Raw genomic sequence first — 24,365 nt, forward strand, 5'->3', positions numbered from 1 at the left:
ATCACTACAGAAAACGGAAAAAAAATCAAAATTATAAAAGAAAATAGTAAAATAATCAATGCCAGTGTTTCTGACACTTTTAAATGAGTAAACATGCCCAGGGAACATAATTGGTGTTCCTTGAAACCAACATAACAGAAAGTCAGAGTGCTGGTGAACATCCACAGGAGACAGCAGTGGTAGATGATCATTTCCATGGTCAAGAGAAACCCCTTGACAACAACCAAGTGAACAAAACTCTCCAGGAGGAATAACAATATCCAAGTGTACCATAAAGACAAGACTTCCAGCTCTGGAAAAACATCCTTTGGCAGATGAAGACAAGATCAATCTACCCGAGTGATGGTGTGGAAAACCTCATGATCCAGAACATGCCACAGCCCCTTTAAACACAGTTCAGGCAGTGTGATGGCTTGGGCATGCATGGTAGTGAGTGGCACTGGCACACTGGTGTTTATTGATAATGTGACAGAATTCTGAGGCGTCGATTGCCTGATCTTCACTTATTGAAAGGAAAGGCCCACAAAAGAGCAACTGGAACTGCAGTAAAGGCCTGGCAGAGCACAAAAGAGGACACCCAGCATCTGCTGATGTCCATGAATCAAAAACTTCAAGGGTTTTCTACCAAGTATTAGAAATTTCCATTTTCTGTCATATAATTTGTCCGATTACTTTTGAGCACCTAAAACGAAGCGATTGGGTTACAAAGAAATGTTTTAGCTCCGCAATTTAAAATTCATCATGTACAGAACCCAAATTAGAAAAATGTCCGTCTAAATATTTCTGGACCCAACTGTATTTACAGCATCTAGACAGCTGACACTTCACAGCCTCACCTGAAGTGGCTGTAGTTGCCAATGTCACTGAAACGTGCTTATTTCAAAGTGTAATCGTCTCCAGGGATGCGTCTCCTGCTACAGTGACTGTAGCACCACTACTCCAGCACTTACTGTGTCGCAGGCCTTTTAGAAGCAAATCCCGCCACGTCGCTTCATGACATTTTTCAGGCAGTTACTTTGAAAAACAGATCGAAGTAGAGGTGGGGGGCAGGATAAACTTCAACCCTGACCAGTGGGACATGAAACTGGTCAGCCACCTGTCAGATCTGATAAAAACCAACTAAATGTGCTTTTCCCTGCAGGTCTACTTACAGCACCATGAGTGTTTGCACAGATTTCAGTGTAGAAGTATGTCTGGTTTATAAAAATGCTATAAGGCACTGTTAGGCAGAGGGCAGGCCTCAGGTTGCTCCACACCAGATGCTGCTGGACTGCACCACAGATGACTGTTCAGACCTGCACGGGGATGGATTCCTGACTCGGCATGTGCCCAGGCTGAGAAGCACTGCGTCATCCTCGGGTGATTTCAGAGTCCACATGATAACGTTTTCATGGCTTGGGATGAGCTAGAAAAGCTTTGCGCATTAGTGACGCCTGAAGTTGTCCACAACATTTGTGTCACTTAAGAGTCCAACTGCTCACATTGTACAGAAACCATGTAAAGTGTATTTTCACGTCCATGAGACAAACAAACAAACAGCTGCACATGTGACAAAGACACTGGACAAAAACGTCATTTTATCTTAAGGAGTTATACAAACATTTCATGAATCCTTCTGTTCATCTTGCTATTAACATGACACCAGTTTACTGCTGGTGGTGTTAACTTTATCCTCCGTCCCAAACAGGCGTGAACACAGTCCAGGCAGTACAAGTGACACAGAATCATTCCACATAAGGCAGAGTGTTAGATGTTTTTAAGCAAAGCGCAGTGCAAAAGTCCCATTTGTGTCCAGGTCTTCTTTAATCAAAATATTGCTTCATGTGTTCAATAAAAAATAATCTCAGGTTACGTGCTGGTTAGCTGTTGAACTCCACAGAAAATCTGCCAGCGTCCTGTGAAACCTGCTCAGAAAGACCCGAGCTGTGGATGCCAGCTCACTGGTAGTCTTCAGAGTCCTGGTTACTGCTCATCTCCAGCTCCTCAGCGCTCACCATGGCAGGGTTTATAGCAGCGTACCTTGTCCCGTGAAACTGGCGCATATGAATCTGTAGACAAGTTAAAACAACGTCAGCTGACAGCGTACGACACACAACGACATGATCAGTGAGCGAGCACAGCTCATCCAACATGAAAATCATCCTCCGTCATCTAAAGCTGCAACAGACTATCCTGCCTGCAGAAGACGAGTTCGGCTAGAATGTGTTTGTGGAGAAGTGCTACACAGGAAACAGACCTGGAAGAAACAGCCTACCTGTATGTAGAGGTTGACCTCAGCGCTCCTGCACAGGTACGGGAAGTTTCCTCCCGTTTTCAGGTGCGCTCTTCTGGCGTTAGGATACAGCTTATACATCTCCTCTTTGGCTTCCAGTGACAGAGCGCTCTGATCAAACACCTCAACATCCAGAGGAAACACCACATCAGGTGACAGGAGCAGCTGAATGGGTTCTGCTATACTTCATGACAACTCTGCTTTAACACTTACATCTATGATGGTCACAGCAACGTCCTTTATCTTGTGTGGCTCCACATACGAGTTCTGACAGTTGAGCGTTAGTCGCGATGCTAACTCACTTTGGTTCAAACTCTCCAGCTGCGGGACCAGGAGGGGAGACAGGAGAGAGGTGCACAAGGTTACACTGCTGTGTTCACAGTGGGCAGTCGGAGGGTCACCCACCCACCTCTGGCTCTATTCAGACACGGCTGATGGAGCACAAGGATGTCACTGCACTGGTTTAAAGAAAGCTGTCGGCAGCAGTTCAGGCTGTGTCGATAAATAAAAGGTGTTCAAATCAAATATTGAGGTTTAAGAATTGTATACACTGAGTTTCAGCCTCATATACTGGGTTTCCGTATATATTTGTATAATTGTTGCACCCATTTTCCAATTTCTTAATTAAATGGTCCTGTTCTTCAGCCTGAAAGAACACCGTGTTTAGCAAAGTGAAATATCTCTGCCTTGGAAAAGCTGATCGAGCAGTAAGGTATTCTGTGGTAACAACACTGTACAAGTAACAGACGCGCACACACTTACCCTGTCTACCATGAAATCAATTGCATCTGCCATTTTAGGGTCCACAGGTCCTTTTGCAAAGTTTCCCAGAACAATCTTCTTCAGCAGGAACGCTGGCATCAACCAGAAACTGAGGGACAACACAACACACATGAAATTGACCAAACACTTTGATCCATCCACCATCCATCCATCCATCAAAAGCACCTGTTTGCAGTCCATGTCTGGTTAAAGATGGAGGTGTCGCTGAATGAGTTGCAGAGGATGAGCGAGTGCACTCGGGGAGACTTGTGTGTATACTCAGCAAACTTCTGAGCCAAGAATCCTCCCAGAGATGCTCCAAACAGATGTACCTGAAGAGTCACAGCAACACCGTCACACACTCGAGGCACACCTCGAAGCGGCCATGAGCTCTGCACCTTAATACACGTTCAGTTAAAAACAACATGTGAACGGTAACCAGCAGGAGTGAGTGAAAGCTGTCCTAGTTTTGGGTAAACATCTGTTCATACTGTGGCCATGATGGCGAGTGCCAGCGGTGTCCAACAGCAGGTTTCACGAGGTCGCAGTTCCAGCCATTCAGATGTAGCTCTGCATCCATATTCATGTCATGATTACATCCACACGCCTGCCACTGTCAGCAGTTCTGCTCTGGTGTGAATGGACTCCGCTACACACACTTTCTATCACAGTATCTGCAGAGTGCAGGAACTGCTTTCCCCACAAGGGGGCACTGTGGTGGTTCCTGAAGCACACTGCTCATTAGCCTAACCTGTGTTTTAGACCCTGGCAGAGTTCTGCATGACCTCCGTTTCTGCTCTCAGCTCACGGTCAGGGTGCTCGCACTCATAAGCTGCGGTTCTAGTGCTTTGGCCAAATCCACTGAGCGGGATCAAAGCCGACTGAAGCCTGACTGACACCAGCATGTAGGGATTTCAAAACCCGACAGCCTTCCATAATATTGTTTGTGTGTAGGCATTTATGAGTTCTTACTGAGATAAGGTGACAGCGCAGTTTAAAAACAATGATTATTACAGAGCCCAGTGCAGTCAGAGCCCTCTCTTTCTTGACCACGGTTGAGGTAAAGTTGTCAGCAGGAGGTGGGAGGACTGTTTGATCACAACTAGGGCTGCCACGATTAGTCGACCAGTCACGATCACGTTGACTATCAAAATCGTCGACGACTAATTTAATAGTCGCTAAATTGAAGCTTTGTAAGATCCTGAAAGACGCAGGAATAAGTAGCAGGATTTAAGAGTGTAATAACGGACTGAAACAGGAGATGGCAGCACTGCATGTACAAGGATGCCAGCTGTCGTCTAATGCCAAAGAAGAAGAAGCTGTATTGTAGCTGTGTCCAAATTTAAGGGCCGCATCTTTTGGAGGCCGTTACGTTACAGCAGGGGTCTCCAATCCCAGTCCACGAGGGCCGATGTCCCTGCAGGTTTTAGATGTGTCCTTGATCCACCACAGCTGATTTAAATGGCTAAATTAGCTCCTCAACATGTCTTGAAGTTCTCCAGAGGCCTGGTAATGAACTAATCATGTGATTCAGGTGTGCTGACCCAGGGTGAGATCCAAAACCTGCAGGGACACCGGCCCTCGCGGACTGGGATTGGGGACCCCTGCGTTACAGTGACGTGACAAAGGCCATCCAAGTTCAAAGACTCATCCAAATGCGTCCTCCTTTCCCCCAGATTGGAAGGATGGCTCAGGTGTGTCCTTTGTGGCCCAACCTATCCCACAATTCATAGCACGGCCCAGCCAATTCCAGTTTCCCACAATGGTGGCAGCTACTTAGTTTTAATATTACTCTTTCTGGGTCATGAAATAAACTTTTAAGATATTTTGCAATATCTTAAATATCTTTCTAACATCTTAAATATGTAGCAGTGTAAAATTAAAATATCTGCCCGGTTTATCAAGACATCACATGTTTGCAAAAGCGCTCCGATGTTTTCGGAGACGTCTGTTACCCACCAGCTCGATAGCGAGCCGGGGTTCAAGGCTCCTTAGAGCCGGCAAGAACAGTGAACTCCCAGCACATCGTTTTCAGACTGTGCGCAGTCTTTAGCTACTCAGATTAAACTTGATATAGAAGTCATTTAGATAACTTAAAATGTTATTGTTTGGCTTTTTCAGTGTTTTATTTGTTCCTGAATAACTCTGTTTGGCTGAGATTAAAGTTTAAACACAGCTGAATAAACGTCAAACAGAAAACTGATTAAACTGAAGTGTGAGATGGTCGAGAGTTTACTTCAGTGTCCTGTTATATTTTAGATAGCAAGGAGCAGACGGCCGAGTTTATTAACCTCCAGAGAGACAATCTGCAAATTTCATTAAAGTTTAATAAACTATCATCTTGTCTTTATTGTTAGTTAGCACACACCTTACACACTTAAAGCTGTAAGCTAAGGATAGTTATATAAGAGCAGATGCTGCTGGTGCAATAAGCTGTACGTCCAATGGATGATGATCTGATTAGTCGATTCATCGCAAAAATAATCATTGACTAGTTGACTGTCAAAATAACCGTTTGTAGCATAATCACAACTCTGGTCTACATACAGATCAGTCACCGTCAACACAAAGTACGGCCTTACTTTATCCAGTTGCAGATGATCCAGAAGCTTCCTGAAGCCATCGCAGAACTCCATGAGATCCCAGTAGACGGGATACTGCAGCTGCAAATCACAGCACCAAAACAACGCCATCACATTCAGTTAGTGGTGTCAGGCATATTCCATTATCTGGTTAGTAAGTTTGTACTTGGAACAAACTGTGTGGGGTTAGCAATGAACATTTCAAGCAGGTCCATCATGTCCCCGACTCAGCGGCAGACACTCCCACAGTTTCACAACTTCCTGACTCGGGCTGGGTATCGTCACTGATTTCTAGAATTGATTTGATCCCGATTCACAAGGTCCCGATTCGATCCACGACTCAATTAGATCCAATTTTAACTCAGACATTCAGAAATATTATGATTCTGATCATTTATCAGTACTGACACTTGTGAGACTTCATCAGAGGTGTGAGCATCACAGCAGAGGCCTTGTGTCAAAGTAACTGAGGATAAAACAGAAAAACATGAAGGAGATTTTCCTGGCCTGGCTTTTTATAACAGATAACCTTAAAAACATTCTGCAGTAGAACAAAAATGAAAGAAAACCATGAATCAACATCTGAATATTACCTGATGCTGCTGAAGTGAAGCAGAGCAAAGTTACAGAGGTTTGATTAGAAACACAGCTGAGCGTTTTGCAATTTGGCATAATTTTAAAAAGTTTGTATTTCTTCAGTATGACACAGCAGAAATGAGGCTTTGTTGTTGGAAGTCATTAAAAAAAACAAAAAAAACAGCGGTGGACAGCGATGTTTGACTGGTGGGTAATTAGCAAGTAAATAATGCAGAAAACAGGAAACTGAGCTGTTCAGGGATTTTACCGTGGTGGCAGCAAAGCAGCAGAAGTCAGAGGGAATTCATGACGATGTTATCAAACATGAAGTGTAGTTTGAATCTTTTGGTTTCGTGAATGTTGGTCGGAAAGTGAGAAAACCTGCAGCATCAGAATCTGTGAGCTGTCGGCTCACAGATGCACCTGATGCGTCAGGTCCACGCTTTGTGTTTGTGCTGAATCCGCTCACCTGCTCTCATTTACTGTTTTAGCGGTTTGCTGGTTGATGAAATGGTTTTGTGAGGTTTAACCTAGGGCTGGGCGATAGGACCTAAAATCCATTTCACGGTATAATTTGAAGCATGTGCGGTAATGACTTACATCGTGATATATTCTGTTCTTCTGTATAACGTGTTTTCCACACTACAAGGGGCAAAAGCCTTTAATTTTCTCAAAGATCGACAGTGCGCCTCATGTATGAATTCTGGTTGTGCTCACTGACCTCGAACCGATTTTATGCAGTACCCGCTAGCTTCCACCTAAACATGACATAGCATGTTCTGACTGAGAGATTTCTGAAGCATTCAAACGTACAGCTCTGCTATCACTTCCAACATAAATGAAGACAGGAAACTAAACAGCAGTGGCGTTTGCAGGGTTACTGAAGTTGGGCTAGCTGCTATATAATGATGTGCTACGTGATCGCTAGCTACACAGCTATGTTAGCATAATATAAACAGTGAAGCTGGAGGATGAACGCTAACTTTTTTTCCCCCACTCGATAAAATTTAACGTGGGGGTCTGATGGTCAGGGACAAATGTAATCGCATGGCAGGATGCTGTAAACGGACCAAACTTCAGTCAGGAGAACAACTGAGATGATCCATCCACAATACGAGGTTAGTCATTAATATACTGCAACAACATGGGAACAGAGAGGAGAATTCAGCATTAATGAATCGATGGTACGGAACTGGAGGAAGCGCAGTTTTTGGCTTTCCCCATATTTCAAAAGTACTTCATCTCTTTGCTATGACTGTCGCCCGGCATAATTTGCAGATGATACTGCTTGCAGCCGCTCCCATGCTTTCGTCCAAAACAGGCGCAGCTTAATGACACCATCAACATGCGTTATCGCGGTAGAGCGGTATAGTCAAAATCCGTGGGCCAGATTTATATAGTTTCTGCCGCCCACCTGTAGTTTAACCTGAGATTCTGGTGTTTCTGGCAAAATACATTTATATTTAAAAATCGATTCAGGATTGAATGAATCGATATTGCTTTATCCAAGGTAAAATTGATTTTAATCGGAAAATCAATTATCAAAACCCACTCCTAATCCCGACTGAGGCTTTGTGCTACTGTGGCAGAGCGTCTCATCTTCCAGTAGCAGGGCTCGCAAAATTTCAAATCCCTGGTAGCCCTTCGGGCAGGGACTCTTCAGTTTTTGGTAGCCCAAAATAAATTTAAGTAGCCCGAATAAAAAAGAGAGCAATTTTTTGATTGATGTTTTGTTTCCTGTTTTGTTCTGTTACAATATTACAATTATACATTAAAGTATAATATTGTAACGGAAACAAAACATTAATCAAAAAATTGTTGAAACACAAATTACAACATTGTATAAAAATTACAAACATCAGCTTAAATACTTGGTTCTAATTGAACAGAAATTTCTATGAACTTGTAAGAACTGTGTAGGACATGAATCAGTCTGTGTCAGATCCTGAATTTGAAATTTCCACTGAAAAACTGGTCCCAGTGACAAAGGCACTTGTCGACTCAGAAATCGAGGGAAAACCAACGACACACCCGGCAGAACATTATGTTATTTACACGGGTGCACATATGTGGTCCGCATGTGCGCATTCGCTGTCAAAATAAAAGACGCGCACCAGATTAGAAGTTGCAACGCGTGTTTGCGTCCATATAAAAGCACTGTTTTTGTCCGCTAGAGTGGGATTTTCACGGCACATTCTGCTCCACATCTCTGTGCGTTCATCATTTGTTTGAAGCCAGCTCACCTCCTGCAACTACTTTTCCGAGAATACGTGCTTCTTTTGTGGTTCGGACTCCTTCTGACATTTGTTTGGAGGTGGAGGAACATCAAAGTAATTGCTTAAAGGAGCTTCTTCGACATCTTTAAGAGTTCTAAACAAATGTCTGTCCTCCTCCAGAAAATCTTATGTACGCAAACACGCGTTGCAACTTCTTATCTTGTGCGCGTTTTTTATTTTGACAGCGAATGCGCACCTGCGGACCACTTATGTGCACCCCTGGTTATTTAGCTCGTCATATTGCAGCCACAGAAATTCTTTGTCCATGAAACCATAAAGCTGCACTTTATTTTTGCCTTATAGTCTGATTTGTCATAACTTCTCCGTTTTGCAGTAAGCTTTTCTTTGGCTGTCACTTCTTCACCCTGACCTGTCTTATTTGGCTCAGCAGAACTGAAATATATATCCTGCTGCTTTTACACAGGCACTCACATAACGCTCAGCGATTCTCTGCGCGATCAACCTCTCACATGTTTAAGCTGCGGGAGAGTTCACTTGTCATGTTTGCATAGTAAGCTAACGATTGATAAGACGATGTCAGAGGAATTGGTGCACAAATTATCATCACTCACAGATCAGTGCTGTCGCTCTCTATACACAGTTCGCGCGATTGCAAAGTGAAAGCAAAAAACAAGCGCAAATTCAAACGCGATTTCAATATGTCACATATTGACAGTGGCTCACCGATGCCAATGACATAATTACCCAGCTACATTTCCGAAAGAATGCAAAAGCATTGACATATATTTTTCCTTTCTATGATAGCCCGACGGGCAGGGCAGAGATAGATTTTGGTAGCCCGACTGGCAAGATCGCTAGCCCCGGGACGTCGGGCTAGCGATTTTGCGAGCCCTGAGTAGCAACTGGACTTAATATGTTATTCAAAGAACTGCCAAAGAAATTTGAGGCAGACTATCCTGTGCAGAGTTACTGCACACAATAGTCCACCGGGATCGCTCACCGAGATGACTCTGTAGCCCCAGCCCGTCAGAGCCAGCACCTGCTGGAAGAACACCTCCGCTGTGCCGCTGACTGGAGGGAGGAAGATGATGGGACAGCGGACACTCTTTGGTCCAGCGTCGTACAGTGACCACACCTTACTGTCATCGTCATCAACAATAATCTGAGGAGAGAAACACATGACAGAGACCAGCTGCCTATTTAAAACAACATGCCAACAGAAAGACTGCAGCTCTTAAAGGTTGTGATGGAGACTAGGGCTGGGCGATATGACCCAAAATTCATATCTCGATATTTTTTTTTAAGTTTTAAGTTAAGAACAAAAAGAGAGTTCTAGTCACACTGTGTCCCAGATGTCACACGGGCACTTTTATTTACATACAGCGTAGATGTACATGAAGAAATTACTCAAAAATAAATTATCAGCATTTATTAAATAATCATGGTCCATAAATAAAAGAAAACAATGTTGTTTTTGTGCATAACAAAAAGCTCACAATTGTGCAGTCAAAATGTAAACTAATAGACGCTGAGCATAATAACAAAGAGACAGATTTCACAGCTGCACCACGTCTCTGAACAGGAGCCATTTGTGGTCCTTATACACACAGTACGGTAATATTACGTTGAAGCACAGAACGTATCACTCCGCGAGGCTCCTCCTCGGTAGCTGTAATCCTCCGACAATCCATCAAGCAGTGCAGCTCCGTAGCTTAGCAAAGTCATATTAAAACATTTTTTGACAGATTGCTGAGCGCCATGTTCCACATAAAATCGGTTCGCGGTCAGTAAGCACAACCAGAATTCATACATAAAGCGCGCTGTCGATTTGAGAAAATGAAAGGATTTTAGGCCATGCAGCCCCTCCGGGCTGCATGTCGTTAGCGCGGTTAGCTCGCTAACACGTTGACACTGTCCAGCCCCACGCACGGGGCGATCCGCGGTAACTCGCTAACGGAGATTTTCCTCTTTCATCTTGTCATTGCCTGCAGGTGAAGCTATGGGGGAGGGGGAGTTGTGTTCAGTGAAGGAGAGGCGAGGTCGAGTAACGTTGCGTAGAGACAAAAGTGGACGAAAGAGGCAAACCTGCGGCTCCACAAGTATAATTATAACGTAACATAGACTATATCGATATAAACGATATTATCACATCTTATATCTCGTATGAAAATATATCGATATTTTTAAAAAACTCGATATATCGCCTAGCCCTAATGGAGACCAAACATTTTACAGTTGCCGTTTCCTGAGCCCATTCAGTCACATCTCTGTTTTTCAAAAGCATTCATTATATGTTCTGATTTTTGTACATTTTATATTCATTTCATCATTCAGCGTGAATGTGATGCCAGGTTCTTTGTTGGCCATTCTACGTGCCGCCCATCTGTGACTAAATGCTCACTACATGTATCCATGTTGGAGTTTTATTACAGCGTTCACTAAATACAGAATGATGAGTGCTGCAGGCCTGGCTCATGTTACATATATGCTGCGGTAAACGGACTGCTTCTACTCTACCCAAACATTTTTCTATGCATGTGCTTTCTATCCAGCATTCATTCTGTTGGATGCCTCAGTATATGCTGTTATTTTTGGGCCTCTATTCTGAGTGCGCCTACATAATTTTTGCAAATACAAATGTTGCATTTTGAGGAGAAAATTATTTTGAGTGAAGAAAATTCATTGCTGCTTGCAAGAAATGTATTTCAGTGTTTGCTATTATCCACACACACACACACACACACACACACAAATTCTGATTGGCTGTTTTGGTGTCCAATCAGCTCGCTAGCTACTGCATTCCAGAAACACTGTCCAAAGTGTAGCTGAATCCAGTGGAGTGGTTTGGTTTAAACTAGATTAAAACCCATTTTTGGGTAGTGTCTTTAATTATTTTAATTTAAAATATATAATTTTTAAGACCATTGTTGGTTTTATTCTAGTTTAAACCAAACCACTCCACTGGATTTGGCTAGTAGCTAAATCTTTATCTAATATCTTTTATCCTGTCTTTCTCTTCTCACCCCAACCAATCACAGCAGATGGCCCCGCCCCTCCCTGAGCCTGGTTCTACAGGAGGTTTCCTCCTGTTAAGAGGGAGTTTTTCCTTCCCACTGTCGCCAAAGTGATTGCAATAAGTTTCTTAATTATTTTGTGGATAAGGTTGCTAGTTTGAGACCTCCGACTCTACCTATTGCTGACCCAGCCATGCATGGTTCTTGCTCAAGTCTGTTCTCTGCTTTTCTACCAATTGTTTTATCTGATTTAGAGAAACTTGTGTTGAATGCTAAACCGTGTGGCTCTCCAAATGACGTTGTTCCTCCCCGTTTTCTTAAAAAGGTATTTCCTATCATCGGACCACATATTCTGAACATTATTAATACTAGTCTTTTGTCTGGTCAAGTACCTAGGGAATTTAAGCATGCAGTCATACATCCTTTACTTAAGAAACCAGGCTTAGACAGTTCAGTCATATCAAATTTTAGAACCATCTCTAAGCTTCCCTTTCTTAGTAAGATTCTGGAAAGGATTGTTTATACTCAGTTGATGGACTACTTGAATGACTCTAAATTGTCAGAAATCTTTCAGTCCGGCTTTAAGCCATTCCACAGCACGGAGACAGCCCTCGTAAAAGTTATGAATGACATCCTGATAGCGACAGACCGTGGTAAATATGCAGTGCTGGTCTTGTTGGACATGACAGCTGCATTTGACACTGTGGATCACGATTTGCTGATCTCCCGCTTACAGCACTGTGTGGGAATTACTGGTTCGGCACTTTTGTGGTTAAAGTCCTATCTTTTAAATAGGACATTTTGTGTTAAGTTGGGGTCGGCCTCATCCTCTGTGGCCCCTCTGCTTTGGGGTGTTCCACAGGGATCTATTCTTGGGCCGTTATTGTTTTCATTGTACCTCTTGCCTCTTGGCGCGATTTTCCGAAAGCATAAAGTGCCATTCCATCTATACGCAGATGACTGCCAGCTCTACTTACCTCTTAGTCATTCTGATAGTCTCCCAACTGGACCTCTGCTTGACTGCCTTACTGATGTCAAAGCATGGATGGCAAAAAACTTTTTAAATTTTAATGATCGGAAGACAGAAGCAATTTTATTTGGCCCAAATCGTTCTTCTCATACTCTGGATGTTGATCTTGCAGCTTTGACTTCCCAACTAAAGAGTTCGATCACAAATCTCGGAGTTAAAATTGATTCTGCACTCACCTTTGATGACCATGTAAACGGGGTGGTAAAATCAGCATTTTATCACCTCAGACGTTTATCAAAGGTTAAGCTCTTTCTTTCCAAGCGTGACTTGGAAAGCGTTATTCATGCCTTTATTACCTCACGTTTAGATTATTGTAATTCTCTTTTAACAGGGGTTGGGCAGGGCACTTTGTCACGCTTGCAATTAGTGCAAAATGCTGCGGCACGATTTTTAACTGGTAGAAGAAAATTTGATCACATCACTCCGATTTTGGCCTCTTTACACTGGCTTCCAATTGAATTCAGGATCCGTTTTAAAGTCCTTTTATTGGCTTTTAAATCCCTAATGGTCTGGCACCTGTTTATTTGTCTGATTTGTTGAAGCCCCACGTCCCCACTCGTTCCCTTCGGTCAGCTGAGCAGTTGCGGCTTTCGGTCCCAAAGTCACGGCTGAAACTTAGAGGAGACCGAGCGTTCTCTGTTGCCGCGCCGATGCTTTGGAATAACCTTCCTCTCCATATTAGACAGGCTGCATCAGTGCCAGTTTTTAAGTCTTTATTAAAAACCTATTTTTATTCCCTGGCTTTTAACTCTGTGGGTAACTGACATTTTTATTTTATTTTTTTTATTTTTTATTGTTTTTTAACTTTATTGCTATGTCTGGTTTTATTACTATGTGCATATTAGTATTGTACAGCACTTTGGTCTACCAGGTGTGTTTTTAAAGTGCTATATAAATAAATAAATAAATAAATAAATAAATAAATAAATAAATGATGATGGCTTATGGGGGAGGGGGGGGGGAGGTCATATGATTTTTGGGGTTTTCTCTGCATGTACTATTGTAGGGTCTACCTTATAATATAAAGCACCTTGAGGCGACTGTTGCTGTGATTTGGCACTGTGCAAATAAAATTGAATTGAAATTGAACACTTTTTACTCTCTACTGCACAAATATGGGCACTGCACAGCTGTGGATTAAATGAAGCTTGGAAACAAAAGATTTTTTATCGTCCATGCCGCCCTAGTTTAGCTGTCCGAGCACGTGATGCTGAAAGCAGCGGCCCTGTGACTACTGCACACAACATCAGTATAAATGTGACCATGTGACAGATGGCTGACTGACCAACATGTGTTAAGGACAGAAGCCTTCAGTGCTCACATGACAACAAAGCAGGAAGTCTGCAGTGGCAGAAAGCCTCATGCACACCAGATCTGAGGACAGCCAGGCATTCAGTAGCTCACAGACTAACCACTTGGAGCCTAACTATTTCCTGGCACGGCGACAGAGTGAACCCATGTTCAGACAGCACCACCAACAGCAGTGTGTTAGTGTGAGCAGAACTAAGCTGCTGTGACTCTCCCTGGAGGAGTGTCACTGGAACTAAAGAGAAGATATCGTGATGAAGAGCAGCTCTAACACATGGACGGGGGAAACGTGGTACATACTAGCACATAGTAGTACTAAAGTACTAATGTAGTAAAACTAGTTTGTGGTGCAACTCAAATGCGGCTGCACCAAAATCCTGTGGATCATATGAGATGTTGTCATGTTCAGTGCCAAAGGTCACACCGAGCACACGACTGGTGATCTGACCACAAGAATGCTTGTGCATCCACGTGTAACCCTCCATGTATTCATGTGCACTGTCACAATCACTATGACATTTCAAAATGAAATACACTGCCATGTCAGAAACACATGTATAACAACATAAACAACTCCAAACAACGTTTTTAGAGCGTTTCCTGCTCAGTCATCTCTGAAAACTCAGACATGGATGATGATGATTCTGAAATTATACCTTCATATATCACATACATTTACTTTTAAAGTCCTATCCACCCACCTTTCCCCACTTTAAAGTCCGAGGCCAAATTTGAACATGAGCATTTAAAAACTATTAAAGAAAAAAGTCTAAATTGTCTTACATCAAAATCAGGGTCTGTAATTTAGAACAGACGTTAAAAAAACCTCAAAGTTGTGTTTCTAATGCCACTTCCTGTAAACTCTCCCCGACTCCTCCAGGGTATGCTCGCAAAAATATTTAACAATCATTTTGTAATTAGTCGAACTACATGTGCAAACTCTAGACTGCCTACTGACATTTTTGTTTTCATACTGCTCAATCCAGCACGAAAGTTAAATAAAAATGGCTTTTTCTTCATGTTGTGGTTCAGTGGAGCAGAAGGCCTCGGTGAGCTCGGATCATAGTTTCGGTTCCAGCCCGCCTCCGCCATGCACCTGTACTAAACAGTAACCTGGCTTCTAACCGCAAGCGAGTTTGTTTTTCCTCGCAGGCACAGAGAGGACATAACAAGTGTGTACTTCCTTAATGACGCAGTGGGCCGAGCAGCTCTGTGTACTCACTCTCTTCAGTGGCACCGTGCTTCTGAACCAGTTGTAGTCCGGAGACACTTTAATCTCGTCCATCTGTGGACACACAAAGTAGCAGTCACAGGATGGCGGCGTGCTTCGGCCGGGGGAGGTTCGGGGAGAAAACACCACCCGCCGCGGCTACCTGCTGTTAGCTCCGCGGCTAACTGCACGAGAGCACCGGCTAAATGACTTACCACAGATGTTCACCGCGGCCCGAGACGCCGTGACGCCGCTGTTCCCGTGCTACCCGTGGACGTCAGTCACCGTATTCGAGACTCCAGGTCCATGTCGGGGTACCGTTTCTTAAGCGGCCGCCTGCTCATGTGACTCTGCTTTCACACACTTCCGTAAAAGCTCCTGGCTGCCGCGTTCACCTCCGTGCCACTTCTTCTATTGGTTTAATGAAGAATGAATCGAAAGCTTCCAGCGCAGCGCCCCCTGCTGTTTCCTTTCAAGCTAATAATCTAATTTATCTAACGCAAATATGGCGTAACTGCTCCAGGTTTGTATTATCTGCAGTGATGAGGATAAAACACAGAAAAACATGAAGGAGATTGTCTTGGCCTGTTTTTATAGCAGCCAACCGCCTTAAAAGTATTCTGCAGTAGAGCGATAAGTAAGCAAATCATGCAGAAAACAGATTTTTGATGGTAAACTGTTCTTGGAGCACAACGAGAGAGAGAGAGAGAGAGAGAGAGAGAGCTGTGCAGGAAGCGTGATATTATTGCGGTGGAAGCAAAACAGCAAGAGTGAATCTGTGACGATGTTTTTCAAACATGAAGTGTAGTGTCGTCTCCCAATTCAGGGGGTGAATCTTTCGGACCGATTTGAAAGCTGATTATGTCACAACGAAGGCTGCTGCAGAAGCAGATGAAGAATATCGAAAAACTAAATGTTAACCCTTTGCACATTTCATGTAATTTTGCTTGGCAGTTTACTTATTTTTACTGTTTGTCCTTTTTTGTGCTCCTTTATTTCATCTGCACTTGCCTGTTTGTGACGTCTGCACTGTGCCGTGTTTTTGTTATTCAATAAATGCATTGCAAAAAACAACAACAACAAAAACAAATGCGTCCTCCGGATTTGAAGATGGGTCGGGGGTATCCTTCGTTGTCCACGCTATCCCAGGATTCATAGCATGGCAGAAGAGTAAGCTTTTAATAGTAAGTACTCAGTTTTATGTCACTCATTTATGCGGCGAAACAAACGTTTTAAGAAGCCTTGCACTTCCGGCCTGCGAAGGCCATGTACGTCGAAGGATGCCCCAAGAGCACCTGGCTGCAGCCACTGTGGAGCTCCACAGTACAGTGTACCTTCTCAAGGATGCGGCCCCTGAGTGGCTGAGTTCCACATTTCCGCCTGTAGGTGGCGATGATGCAGCCGCAAGTTGGTTACTACACAAACATCTAGAACTAAAGAAGAAAGTCGCCGCGTACTGTTCTGTTTCAGCGGTGTGGTTCCGAGTTTTCTTCAAGGATACGGTGACTGTTACCAGGCCATGGATAGCTCGTACCGCTCAGACACTTCGGGCTATAACAGCAGCTATGTGCACTCGCAGTACAGTCACCCCGGGCTTCACGAAGCGCGGGAGCCGGACCTCACGGCTCCACAGTGGACGCCTCCGCCGGCTTACGACGCTCGTCCCTTCGGTGTGGGTTTCACGGGGCCACCTTTTGCCCAACCTTATGGATTTGACCCCTCTGTGCCCCCGCCTGGTTTCGGCTGCCCACCCCCCGGACACCTCCTGAACGCGCCACTCCCAAGCATCCCCGGAGCCCCCCAGCAACTCCAAACACGGCCTCACGCTCCTCGCTGTGACCGTGAGCTAGCGTCAAACCGCAGCCACACGGAGCACCGCGGCCCGGTAGCGACACGGGATCCGGACGATGATGTGACCCGGCAGAGGAAGCAGGACACGAAATGGGTCAGACAGTTCTTACAGGCCACAGGGAAGAAGAGCTGCGGGAGGCTACAGAGCCAGCACTCGCCGCAACTGAGCTCCATCTCCTCCCTCAGACAGGCTCTGTACGGGGCAGCTCAGCTCATTTCACGGCTGGAAGACCTTTGTCACACTCTGACTCACTCTCTGCACGGTGACGGTGAGTGGACGCACTCATACTTAAGGGCTTTAGGCATCAAGGCAGAGCTGGCGGACAAAGCCAGACTTCTCGCCGACACCTCACGGTTAGGTGAGCTGAAGGCTCAAGTGTCCCGGGCTGCTTGCAGGAGGCTCCGCAGACTCAGAGCCAGGAGAGAAGCAAAGACGGAGGAGAAAGACGCGGAAGAGCGCAGGTCTCTCAAAGAGACCGCTGTAGACAAATGGAGGATGAAACTGATGCAGGAAGTGGAGGAGAAGAAAAAGGTATGAACGATTTTGTCAGCCACGTGTTTAAAGAGTTAACTGTTACACTTCCCGTGGCTGTAATCATGGCCAGGGTTTCATATTATGAAGCCAACTGCATGTTTGGGACAGTTTGTTCCACTTTTGGCTCAGATCATAGTGCTGCAAAGACTGTGTTTATGAGCGGCAGCCAATCAGACTGCAGCAAGCTTAAAGAGCGGTTGGTACTGAAACAAGAGGTGCTCCAAAGCGCTTGTGTCAGGGCTGCATCAAGTATGGAGAATGAAACGCTCTGAAGAGGGCTCATTATGGCCACAGCTTGTTCCGGTCATAGCGCCTGTCGTCCTGTGTGGTGTTGTTCCAAATGCTAACATCAGTGTTTGTGTTGCAGGAGAAGGAACTGAAGATGGCTGCAGACTCTGTCCTTTGTGAAGTTAGGAAGAAGCAGGCGGATGTGAAGAGGATGCAGGACATCCTGAGATCCCTGGAGAAGCTGCGTAGGCTGAGGAGAGAAGCGGTATCCAAGAAAGGTGGGAGTAGGTGTTGTATCGAGCTGGATGCACTCTCAGAGTGGACTCTCCCCCTGTCTATCAGGTTGCAGCAAACCTGAATCTTTCTTATTAATTTATGCTGGAGTCTTTAATGCTTTAGTATTGAATGGGCTTTGCAGACTTCACCATGGTTACAGTTGGACAATTTTTCCATGCCTTAAAAACATTTGACAGACCCCCAAAAGTCGTTGGTGGCGTTTGAATGTGTTCTTACTTAAAGACATGTTATTTGCTATAATGATTAGGGGTGACATACATTTTTTTTCCTGAGATGACACAAAAATGGGTGTCTGGTGGGATGCTACGAAAGAATATTTGAGGACGAGGATTATTTCCTTAGCTTCCTTTTATGAAGAAGACAGCTAATGAAAATATCACCACACAGGAATCTCAGCTAAAAGGAGGCTTTACATTCTTATACTAAGAACAAGGCTATGTTAGATAGCCTTTGATTGTGCTGAATGGGATTATTTGTTTAAGACATTAGAAAAAGTTGGCTTTGGCCTTCGTTTTGACACATGGGTTTATATTGGTTGCATTTTATTCACAGAGATCCATGAGACAAGGTTGCCCCCTCAGCCCTGGGTTGTTCACAACTGCCATAGAACATTTGGCACAAAAGTTGAGAAACAACATGAAAGTTGCTGTGGACAGCAATCATCATAAACTTATTTTATATGCAAATTCATAACATGACATGGGCAGAATAATGCCCATGTTAGGACAGTCCCCTTATACTTTATTCAAACAGTGGCAATTTTGGTGGTCCTCAGATGGTCTCAGATACTCCTGTATACAAATTGCCTCCGACTATACTGATATGGTCAAAGCAAACATGAGACCAATGCTGGAAAAAATTGGTAGATTGTTTAGAATAAACCTTACACAATGATGACTGCACATTTGATTTATTATATAATATCTAGTATCCCACTTATATATTCAAGATTCTTACTTTAAAGAACTGGATAGTTTGATTCAGCAGTTTCTCTCGGGCAGGTCAAGTCAAGTGGCCTTGTTGTCAGAAAGTTCCTCCGAGACCTGGTGCTACATATTACATATAACAGGCAATCAACAAAAGACTATATAAAGTACAAGTGTGCCAAAATTGCAAAACAAACAGTGCAACACCAGAACTATACAGACACAGGACAGTGCAGTCACAACACTGCAACAATGACAGTGGGTTGTGCAAAAAGTGTGTGTATGAGGAAAAAAAAGTGCTTGTGGTAGGTGTGTGTCAGTCCACTCATTGAGTGTTCAGGAGTTTGATGGCTTGGGGTTTGGTTCCCAAACTTTTTTTGCTGGGCCCCCCTTTGTTTTGCAAGAAAAATGTTCGCCGCGCGCGCACGCACACACACACGCCCATATTTTGGTTTATTTCACACCTCAAACATTTAGTAAACAGTTAAGCAAATACAAGTAAACAGCAATAAATTACAGGTAGTAATAAAATAAACTACTAACTCTTTCACGCTGCGTCCGCACCTACACGGGTGATTTTGAACACGCAGCTGTTTCGTCCACGTAAACGACGTTTCGAATCAAAACTGAAATTTTTTTTAAACTCTTTTGCTGTAACTGCTGTCCTGCTGTAACTTTACTGTATAAAGAGCTCACATCTCCAACATGTCAGGAGTAGTTAGTCATTATGAGAAGTGTTTGTGAACTAAAAATCAAGAATGTGGGATCCTGTTAGTCCGTGATTTAAACAGCCCAGCGCTGCTCCTGACGCAGGGAAAAGCAACCCTGCAGGGAGACCTACCTCTGCACCTGTGCAGGTGAAGCCAAAGGGCAGATTTGCTTCACCATATTTTCTAGTCTTTGGCTTAGAATGAAGTTGGTTTGGAAACATATTCAGTGACGCTTCATCTCCTGCTTTGCGTTTGTGTGGGCGCCCCGTGCTAGCAGTGTCCAAGCGTTTTGTTTTTGTTTTTTTTCCCCTTTTCATACTGCGTCCCCCTGCAATGGCTTTAAACTCGCACATAGATTCAGACATGAGACATGTGACTCCATTTATGCCAGGTGTCGTGGAAGTTTAACACTGAAAAGTACAGCACTTCTTTAAATACAGGTCATCCTTGACCCCTCAGAGAAAGAGAGAGTGTCACCTAAAGACTGTTTCCTGCCTCATCCCACCACTTCCTGAGAGATATTAGAACAAAAATCTCCACCTGTCGAATCCCCCCACACGGCCCCTGGGTGTCTCCAATGTCCTCACGAAGCCTAGTTGAGCATGCAATAAAGTTGAAACTAAATGCTGTCCCGCATGAATTCAACTGAGTGACACAGAAGCGAAACGTGTGATAAATAATAAAATACATTTCCATCACACAGGCATTGTGACTGAGTTGCAAAACGATGAGGTGTTCAGCAGCACCCTGGAGCAGCTGAGACTGGTGATAAAGAGGAGGACTGTAGTTTACTCGGCAGAGGAGAAGGCCCTGATGGTGATGCTGGAAGGAGAGCAAGAGGAGGAGAGGAGGAGAGAGCGGGAGCGCCGAGTGAGGAAGGAGAGAGAGCGACAACTGCAGAGGAAGCACAGAGTAGACTCCATGCTGTTTGGGGGTATGGCTGTGCACGTGTGTGTGCGTGTGTGTGCGTGCACAGGATATGACTGTGTTGTCATCCACTCCTGTTGTGTTTGTTTGATAGAGGAGTTCCCAGGCAGCTGTGCCCTGCAGCCCTTCAGAGACTATTACAGCCAGGCGGAGCACTCGCTGCCTGCGCTCATCCACGTCAGGTCAGTCTGCTCGTCACACATCTTTGTACACTTTGCTTTCTCTGTTGGGCTCTTTGTGAGGAAAGTGTAGAAAATATGAATAATAATATAATAATAAATTTTATTTATAGGCGCCTTTCAGACCCTCAAGGTCACCTCACAGTAGCACGTAAACAATACCATAAAAAACATAAGAAAAATGTACATATAGCAAACATGGTAGATAAAATCTAGACATAAACAGTCATAAAAGTATAAAAGCAAATATAAAAACTGAGCAGGTAAAAATGGCCTAAGACAGATCAGGTGTATGCAGTTCTAAACAGATGGGTTTTGAGTAGTGATTTAAAAGTGGTGAGACAGTGTGTGGTCCGGAGAGCAAGTGGGAGTGCATCCAAAGTCTCGGGGCAGAACAACTAAAGGCTCTGAGTCCAATGGTAGTCAGGCGAGCAGGTGGAACTGACAGAAGGGAAGCTGAAGAAGAGCGGAGTGTACGAAGGGGCGAGTATGTGTGGAGAAGATCGGATAGATATGGAGGAGCGAGGTTATGAAGCCCTTTGAAAGTGAGAAGCAGGATCTTGACACGGAGGTGAACTGGGAGCCAATGGAGCTGTTTAAGAACAGCTGTTATATGTTCAGTGGATCTAGTTCTGGAAATAATACGAGCAGCTGTATTTTGAAACAACTGCAATTTATGGATGATTTATGAGGTAAATCATAGAGAAGAGAATCACAATAATCCTGACGAGATGTGAAAAGAGCATTGACAAGTATGGCGGTACTGTGTGGTGTGAGTGAGGGACGAAGACGGTTAATATTACGGAGATGAAAGTAGGAAGACCGAGTGATATTATTTATATGTGCTGTGAAGGACAGAGTGCTGTCGAGGATGACACCTAGACTCTTAACCTGAGGGGAGGGTGTGACATCAGAGTTATCAATGGATAACAAAAGACTGGTTGGAACTGGAGTCAGTTTTGATCTGGAGCCTATTAAAATTCTGTTTTATTGCCATTAAGTTTAAGAAAGTTGTGAGTAAACCAGAGCTTGATTTCACTTAAACAGTCAGAAATGGATGTGGGTGGGAGAGTAGCTCTGGGTTTGGAGGACAGGTAGAGCTGGGTGTCATCTGCATAGCAGTGAAACTGGATGTTATGCTTCCTAAAAATATTACCTCGGGGTAGGAGGTAGATGATAAAAAGTAAAGGACCCAGGACAGAGCCTTGGGGTTCACCGGAATTAACTGGAGTAGATACTGATCTGTGACGGAGTAATTGAACAAACTGTGAGCGGCCAGAGAGATAAGAGGTAAACCAGGCGAGTGCTGAACCATTGATGCCAATAGATGCTAATCTGTGAAGGAGGATGCGGTGGGAGATGAGTCCAGAGTCAGCTGCAAGCAGAAGATCATTGGAGATTTTTACCAGAGATGTTTCTGTGCTGTGACATGAACTGAAGCCAGACTGAAACTGTTCGTACCGGTTATTGACAGTGGTTAAACTGGCATCTTATGAAAACATGGCTCGTGGTCTCTTAGATAAATATTATCAGTATAACTGTATTTGGTCTTCTTTCACCAGTTGGCTCTTTGCCACTTGATGTACATGTAGGTAAGTGAGTAGTGGTTGGTGTGTGCAGAACAGAGTACAACAGTGTCCCAGCCTGAGTTGGCTGGGACGTCCACTCTGGGGAAGCGTGGCAGCGGTGTTGAATGTGGATGATCCTTCTCGCTGCAGAATGAAGGGCTTGGGAATGACAGCAGCTGCTGACATCCTCTTCCTCGGCACCGTGTTCAACATACCTGAGTGCTGCAGACCTTCAAACTTCTGCTTTCCTCGAGGTGTTCACACTGATGATGATGAGCTAACTAAGTGTGTGTTACTCCCACTCTTCATTCCAGTGGCAGCAGCAAGGCTCGTGTGGGGACGTAACAGCTGCAGTTGCGTCTGGTGTTTGCATTTATCATAGTTTTGAATGTTCCCACATGTATAATGTTAGAAGTGACAGAGAGAGGACTCGTATGGCAAAAACAGCTGTTCAGTAAGAGAACGAGCTATGATTCGTATACCAGCAGTTTGACTAATAACATGAGTTCTGCCACCCACGTATTTGTGTTTCAGAAAAGAATGGGACACATGTTTGGTGGCAGTAGATCATCCTGGTAGTTCATCCGTTCCTCAGAGCTGGGTCCTGCCGAACCCCCCATCAGACCAGGCCTGGGCCTCCGCCCTGCAGACGAGTGACACGGACTGTGAGAACCTCTGACTGGTCCTCGGCTGCACAGTGCAACAACCAGGTGACGGTGACAAAGATGGCCGCAGCTTACCTGGAGCTTTCAACGCGCTTCCATCGACACTTAGACGAGAGGAGCAGCAGTCTCTGCATTTGAAACGGATGTAAGCCTTCTTGGGACAACAGGAAGTGTTTTATCTGTGAGGTGCAGCGTGGAACAGCCCACAGTATGGACTTATGCCTGTTTTCTTTACTCAGTAACAGTTTGTATTTTACTCTGATGAATTTTCTAAAGACAAAATAAAATGAACAATATGAAGTTGTCACGCAGTTTATTATCCACAGCAACATATTACTCATGGTTCAGTGCCCATGTGTTTAGGAGAAAGTGTCACCTGTAGCCCGACTCACATGAGAGGGGTAAACGCTGCTCGATCACAGAGGAGTGGGCACAGCAGGACGGTGTCTGCGTCCTCTGATCGTGGCTTTTCTCAGCTCTGTGGTGTGCAGCAGCTTCATTTCTATTCAAAGACTTTACACTATATTGTTAGCTACAAATACTACAGCCCCCCTTTAAGACGTCTGGTCTTCTGATTAGCTGCCCTGTATAAACATCGGAGCCAAGAGCTGAAAAGGTGTTGATCTCACAGGGATCACGTGTACTTTCTTTGACCTCTTCGGTCATGTTGCCATGTTTAATGATTGTCCTCCACTGTGAAAACACGTAATGCACCTAATAAAGTGACCGGGAGGTAAGTGTGGCCACTATGTTGTTAGGTATAATTAGTGTGTGTTAAGTCCTTATTGACTTCAGAACAGCCTTAGTTGTCACGCTCAAGAACTCAGTCTGACATTATTTGGGCTTTACCTCACAACGGCTTATCCTAAAGAAGATGCCTGCGCATCAGCAACAATACTTGGGTAGACTGGCGTTCAACAGTGCTGAGGAGGCACTAAGGAGCTCTTCTGCAGACAGTTTAAAGCAGTCTGGTCGTTCTCCCCTTATTGCTGCCGCAGCTGCTGCCACCAAGCTGCTCATTGTGTGTGTGTGTGTGTGTGTGTGTGTGTGTGTGTGTGTGTGTTAAAGATGCCATCAGATCATCAGTTTCTGAAATACTCAGGTCAGCCTGGCACCAAGTCCCTTCAATCACCTTTTTTCTTTGTGCATTCTGATATTTAAACTTCAGTAGTGCGTCTTGATTGGGTCTAGATAGCTAAAGGGATTAAGTTGCTGCCGTGTCATTGGCTGATTATATACTTGAACACCTAATAAAATGGTCTGTGTATATACACATATACGTTCAGACTCAGACAGGTGCCCTGGAGTCTAACATTTGTGTGACTTCACACAAATATTAGGGACATGTGGGTGTCCTTGTGACTGCAGGCACCATCTGATGTCCTTACTTGCTTCTCTTGAGCTGTCAACTGTGTACACAGTAAGTCAGCTGATGAGGGTTACTGGAGATCAGTGGATTAGTGTCCCAGGTGGTTCTCTAAGTGATGA

At 44.3% G+C, this 24,365-nt stretch overlaps 2 protein-coding genes across 2 annotated transcripts; one reads left to right on the forward strand and one right to left on the reverse strand.

The window, feature by feature from the left end:
• Positions 1-1,557: 1,557 nt before the first annotated feature.
• spg21 (SPG21 abhydrolase domain containing, maspardin) lies at positions 1,558-15,412 on the reverse strand. The gene is made up of 9 exons (XM_085279144.1): positions 15,207-15,412; positions 15,004-15,066; positions 9,430-9,591; positions 5,617-5,697; positions 3,221-3,366; positions 3,035-3,143; positions 2,486-2,593; positions 2,255-2,395; positions 1,558-2,048 (listed from the first exon to the last, which is right to left on the reverse strand). The coding sequence occupies exons 2-9, from the start codon at positions 15,064-15,066 to the stop codon at positions 1,938-1,940; spliced, it is 921 nt and encodes a 306-aa protein (XP_085135270.1). The 5' UTR covers positions 15,207-15,412; the 3' UTR covers positions 1,558-1,937.
• On the forward strand, positions 15,330-23,177 carry pdcd7 (programmed cell death 7). The gene is made up of 5 exons (XM_085279128.1): positions 15,330-17,374; positions 17,745-17,883; positions 20,242-20,472; positions 20,560-20,647; positions 22,747-23,177. The coding sequence occupies exons 1-5, from the start codon at positions 16,511-16,513 to the stop codon at positions 22,889-22,891; spliced, it is 1,467 nt and encodes a 488-aa protein (XP_085135254.1). The 5' UTR covers positions 15,330-16,510; the 3' UTR covers positions 22,892-23,177.
• Positions 23,178-24,365: the final 1,188 nt, after the last annotated feature.

This window comes from Mchenga conophoros, linkage group LG1, assembly GCF_057382185.1.
Source record: "Mchenga conophoros isolate Kocher_MC1m ecotype Shallow Benthic linkage group LG1, M_conophoros_male_GT1.1, whole genome shotgun sequence".
Lineage (NCBI taxonomy): Eukaryota > Metazoa > Chordata > Actinopteri > Cichliformes > Cichlidae > Mchenga > Mchenga conophoros.

Coding starts and splice junctions, on each gene's coding strand:
- spg21 (XM_085279144.1), bottom strand. CDS start 15,066: ATGGACGAGATTAAAGTGTCTCCGGACTACAACTGGTTCAGAAGCACG. Junction 9,592..15,003: donor GCACGGTGCCACTGAAGAGA/GTGAGTACACAG, acceptor TTCTCTCCTCAG/ATTATTGTTGATGACGATGA. Junction 5,698..9,429: donor GGGGCTACAGAGTCATCTCG/GTGAGCGATCCC, acceptor TGTGATTTGCAG/CTGCAGTATCCCGTCTACTG.
- pdcd7 (XM_085279128.1), top strand. CDS start 16,511: ATGGATAGCTCGTACCGCTCAGACACTTCGGGCTATAACAGCAGCTAT. Junction 17,375..17,744: donor AAGTGGAGGAGAAGAAAAAG/GTATGAACGATT, acceptor TTTGTGTTGCAG/GAGAAGGAACTGAAGATGGC. Junction 17,884..20,241: donor AGAAGCGGTATCCAAGAAAG/GTGGGAGTAGGT, acceptor TCCATCACACAG/GCATTGTGACTGAGTTGCAA.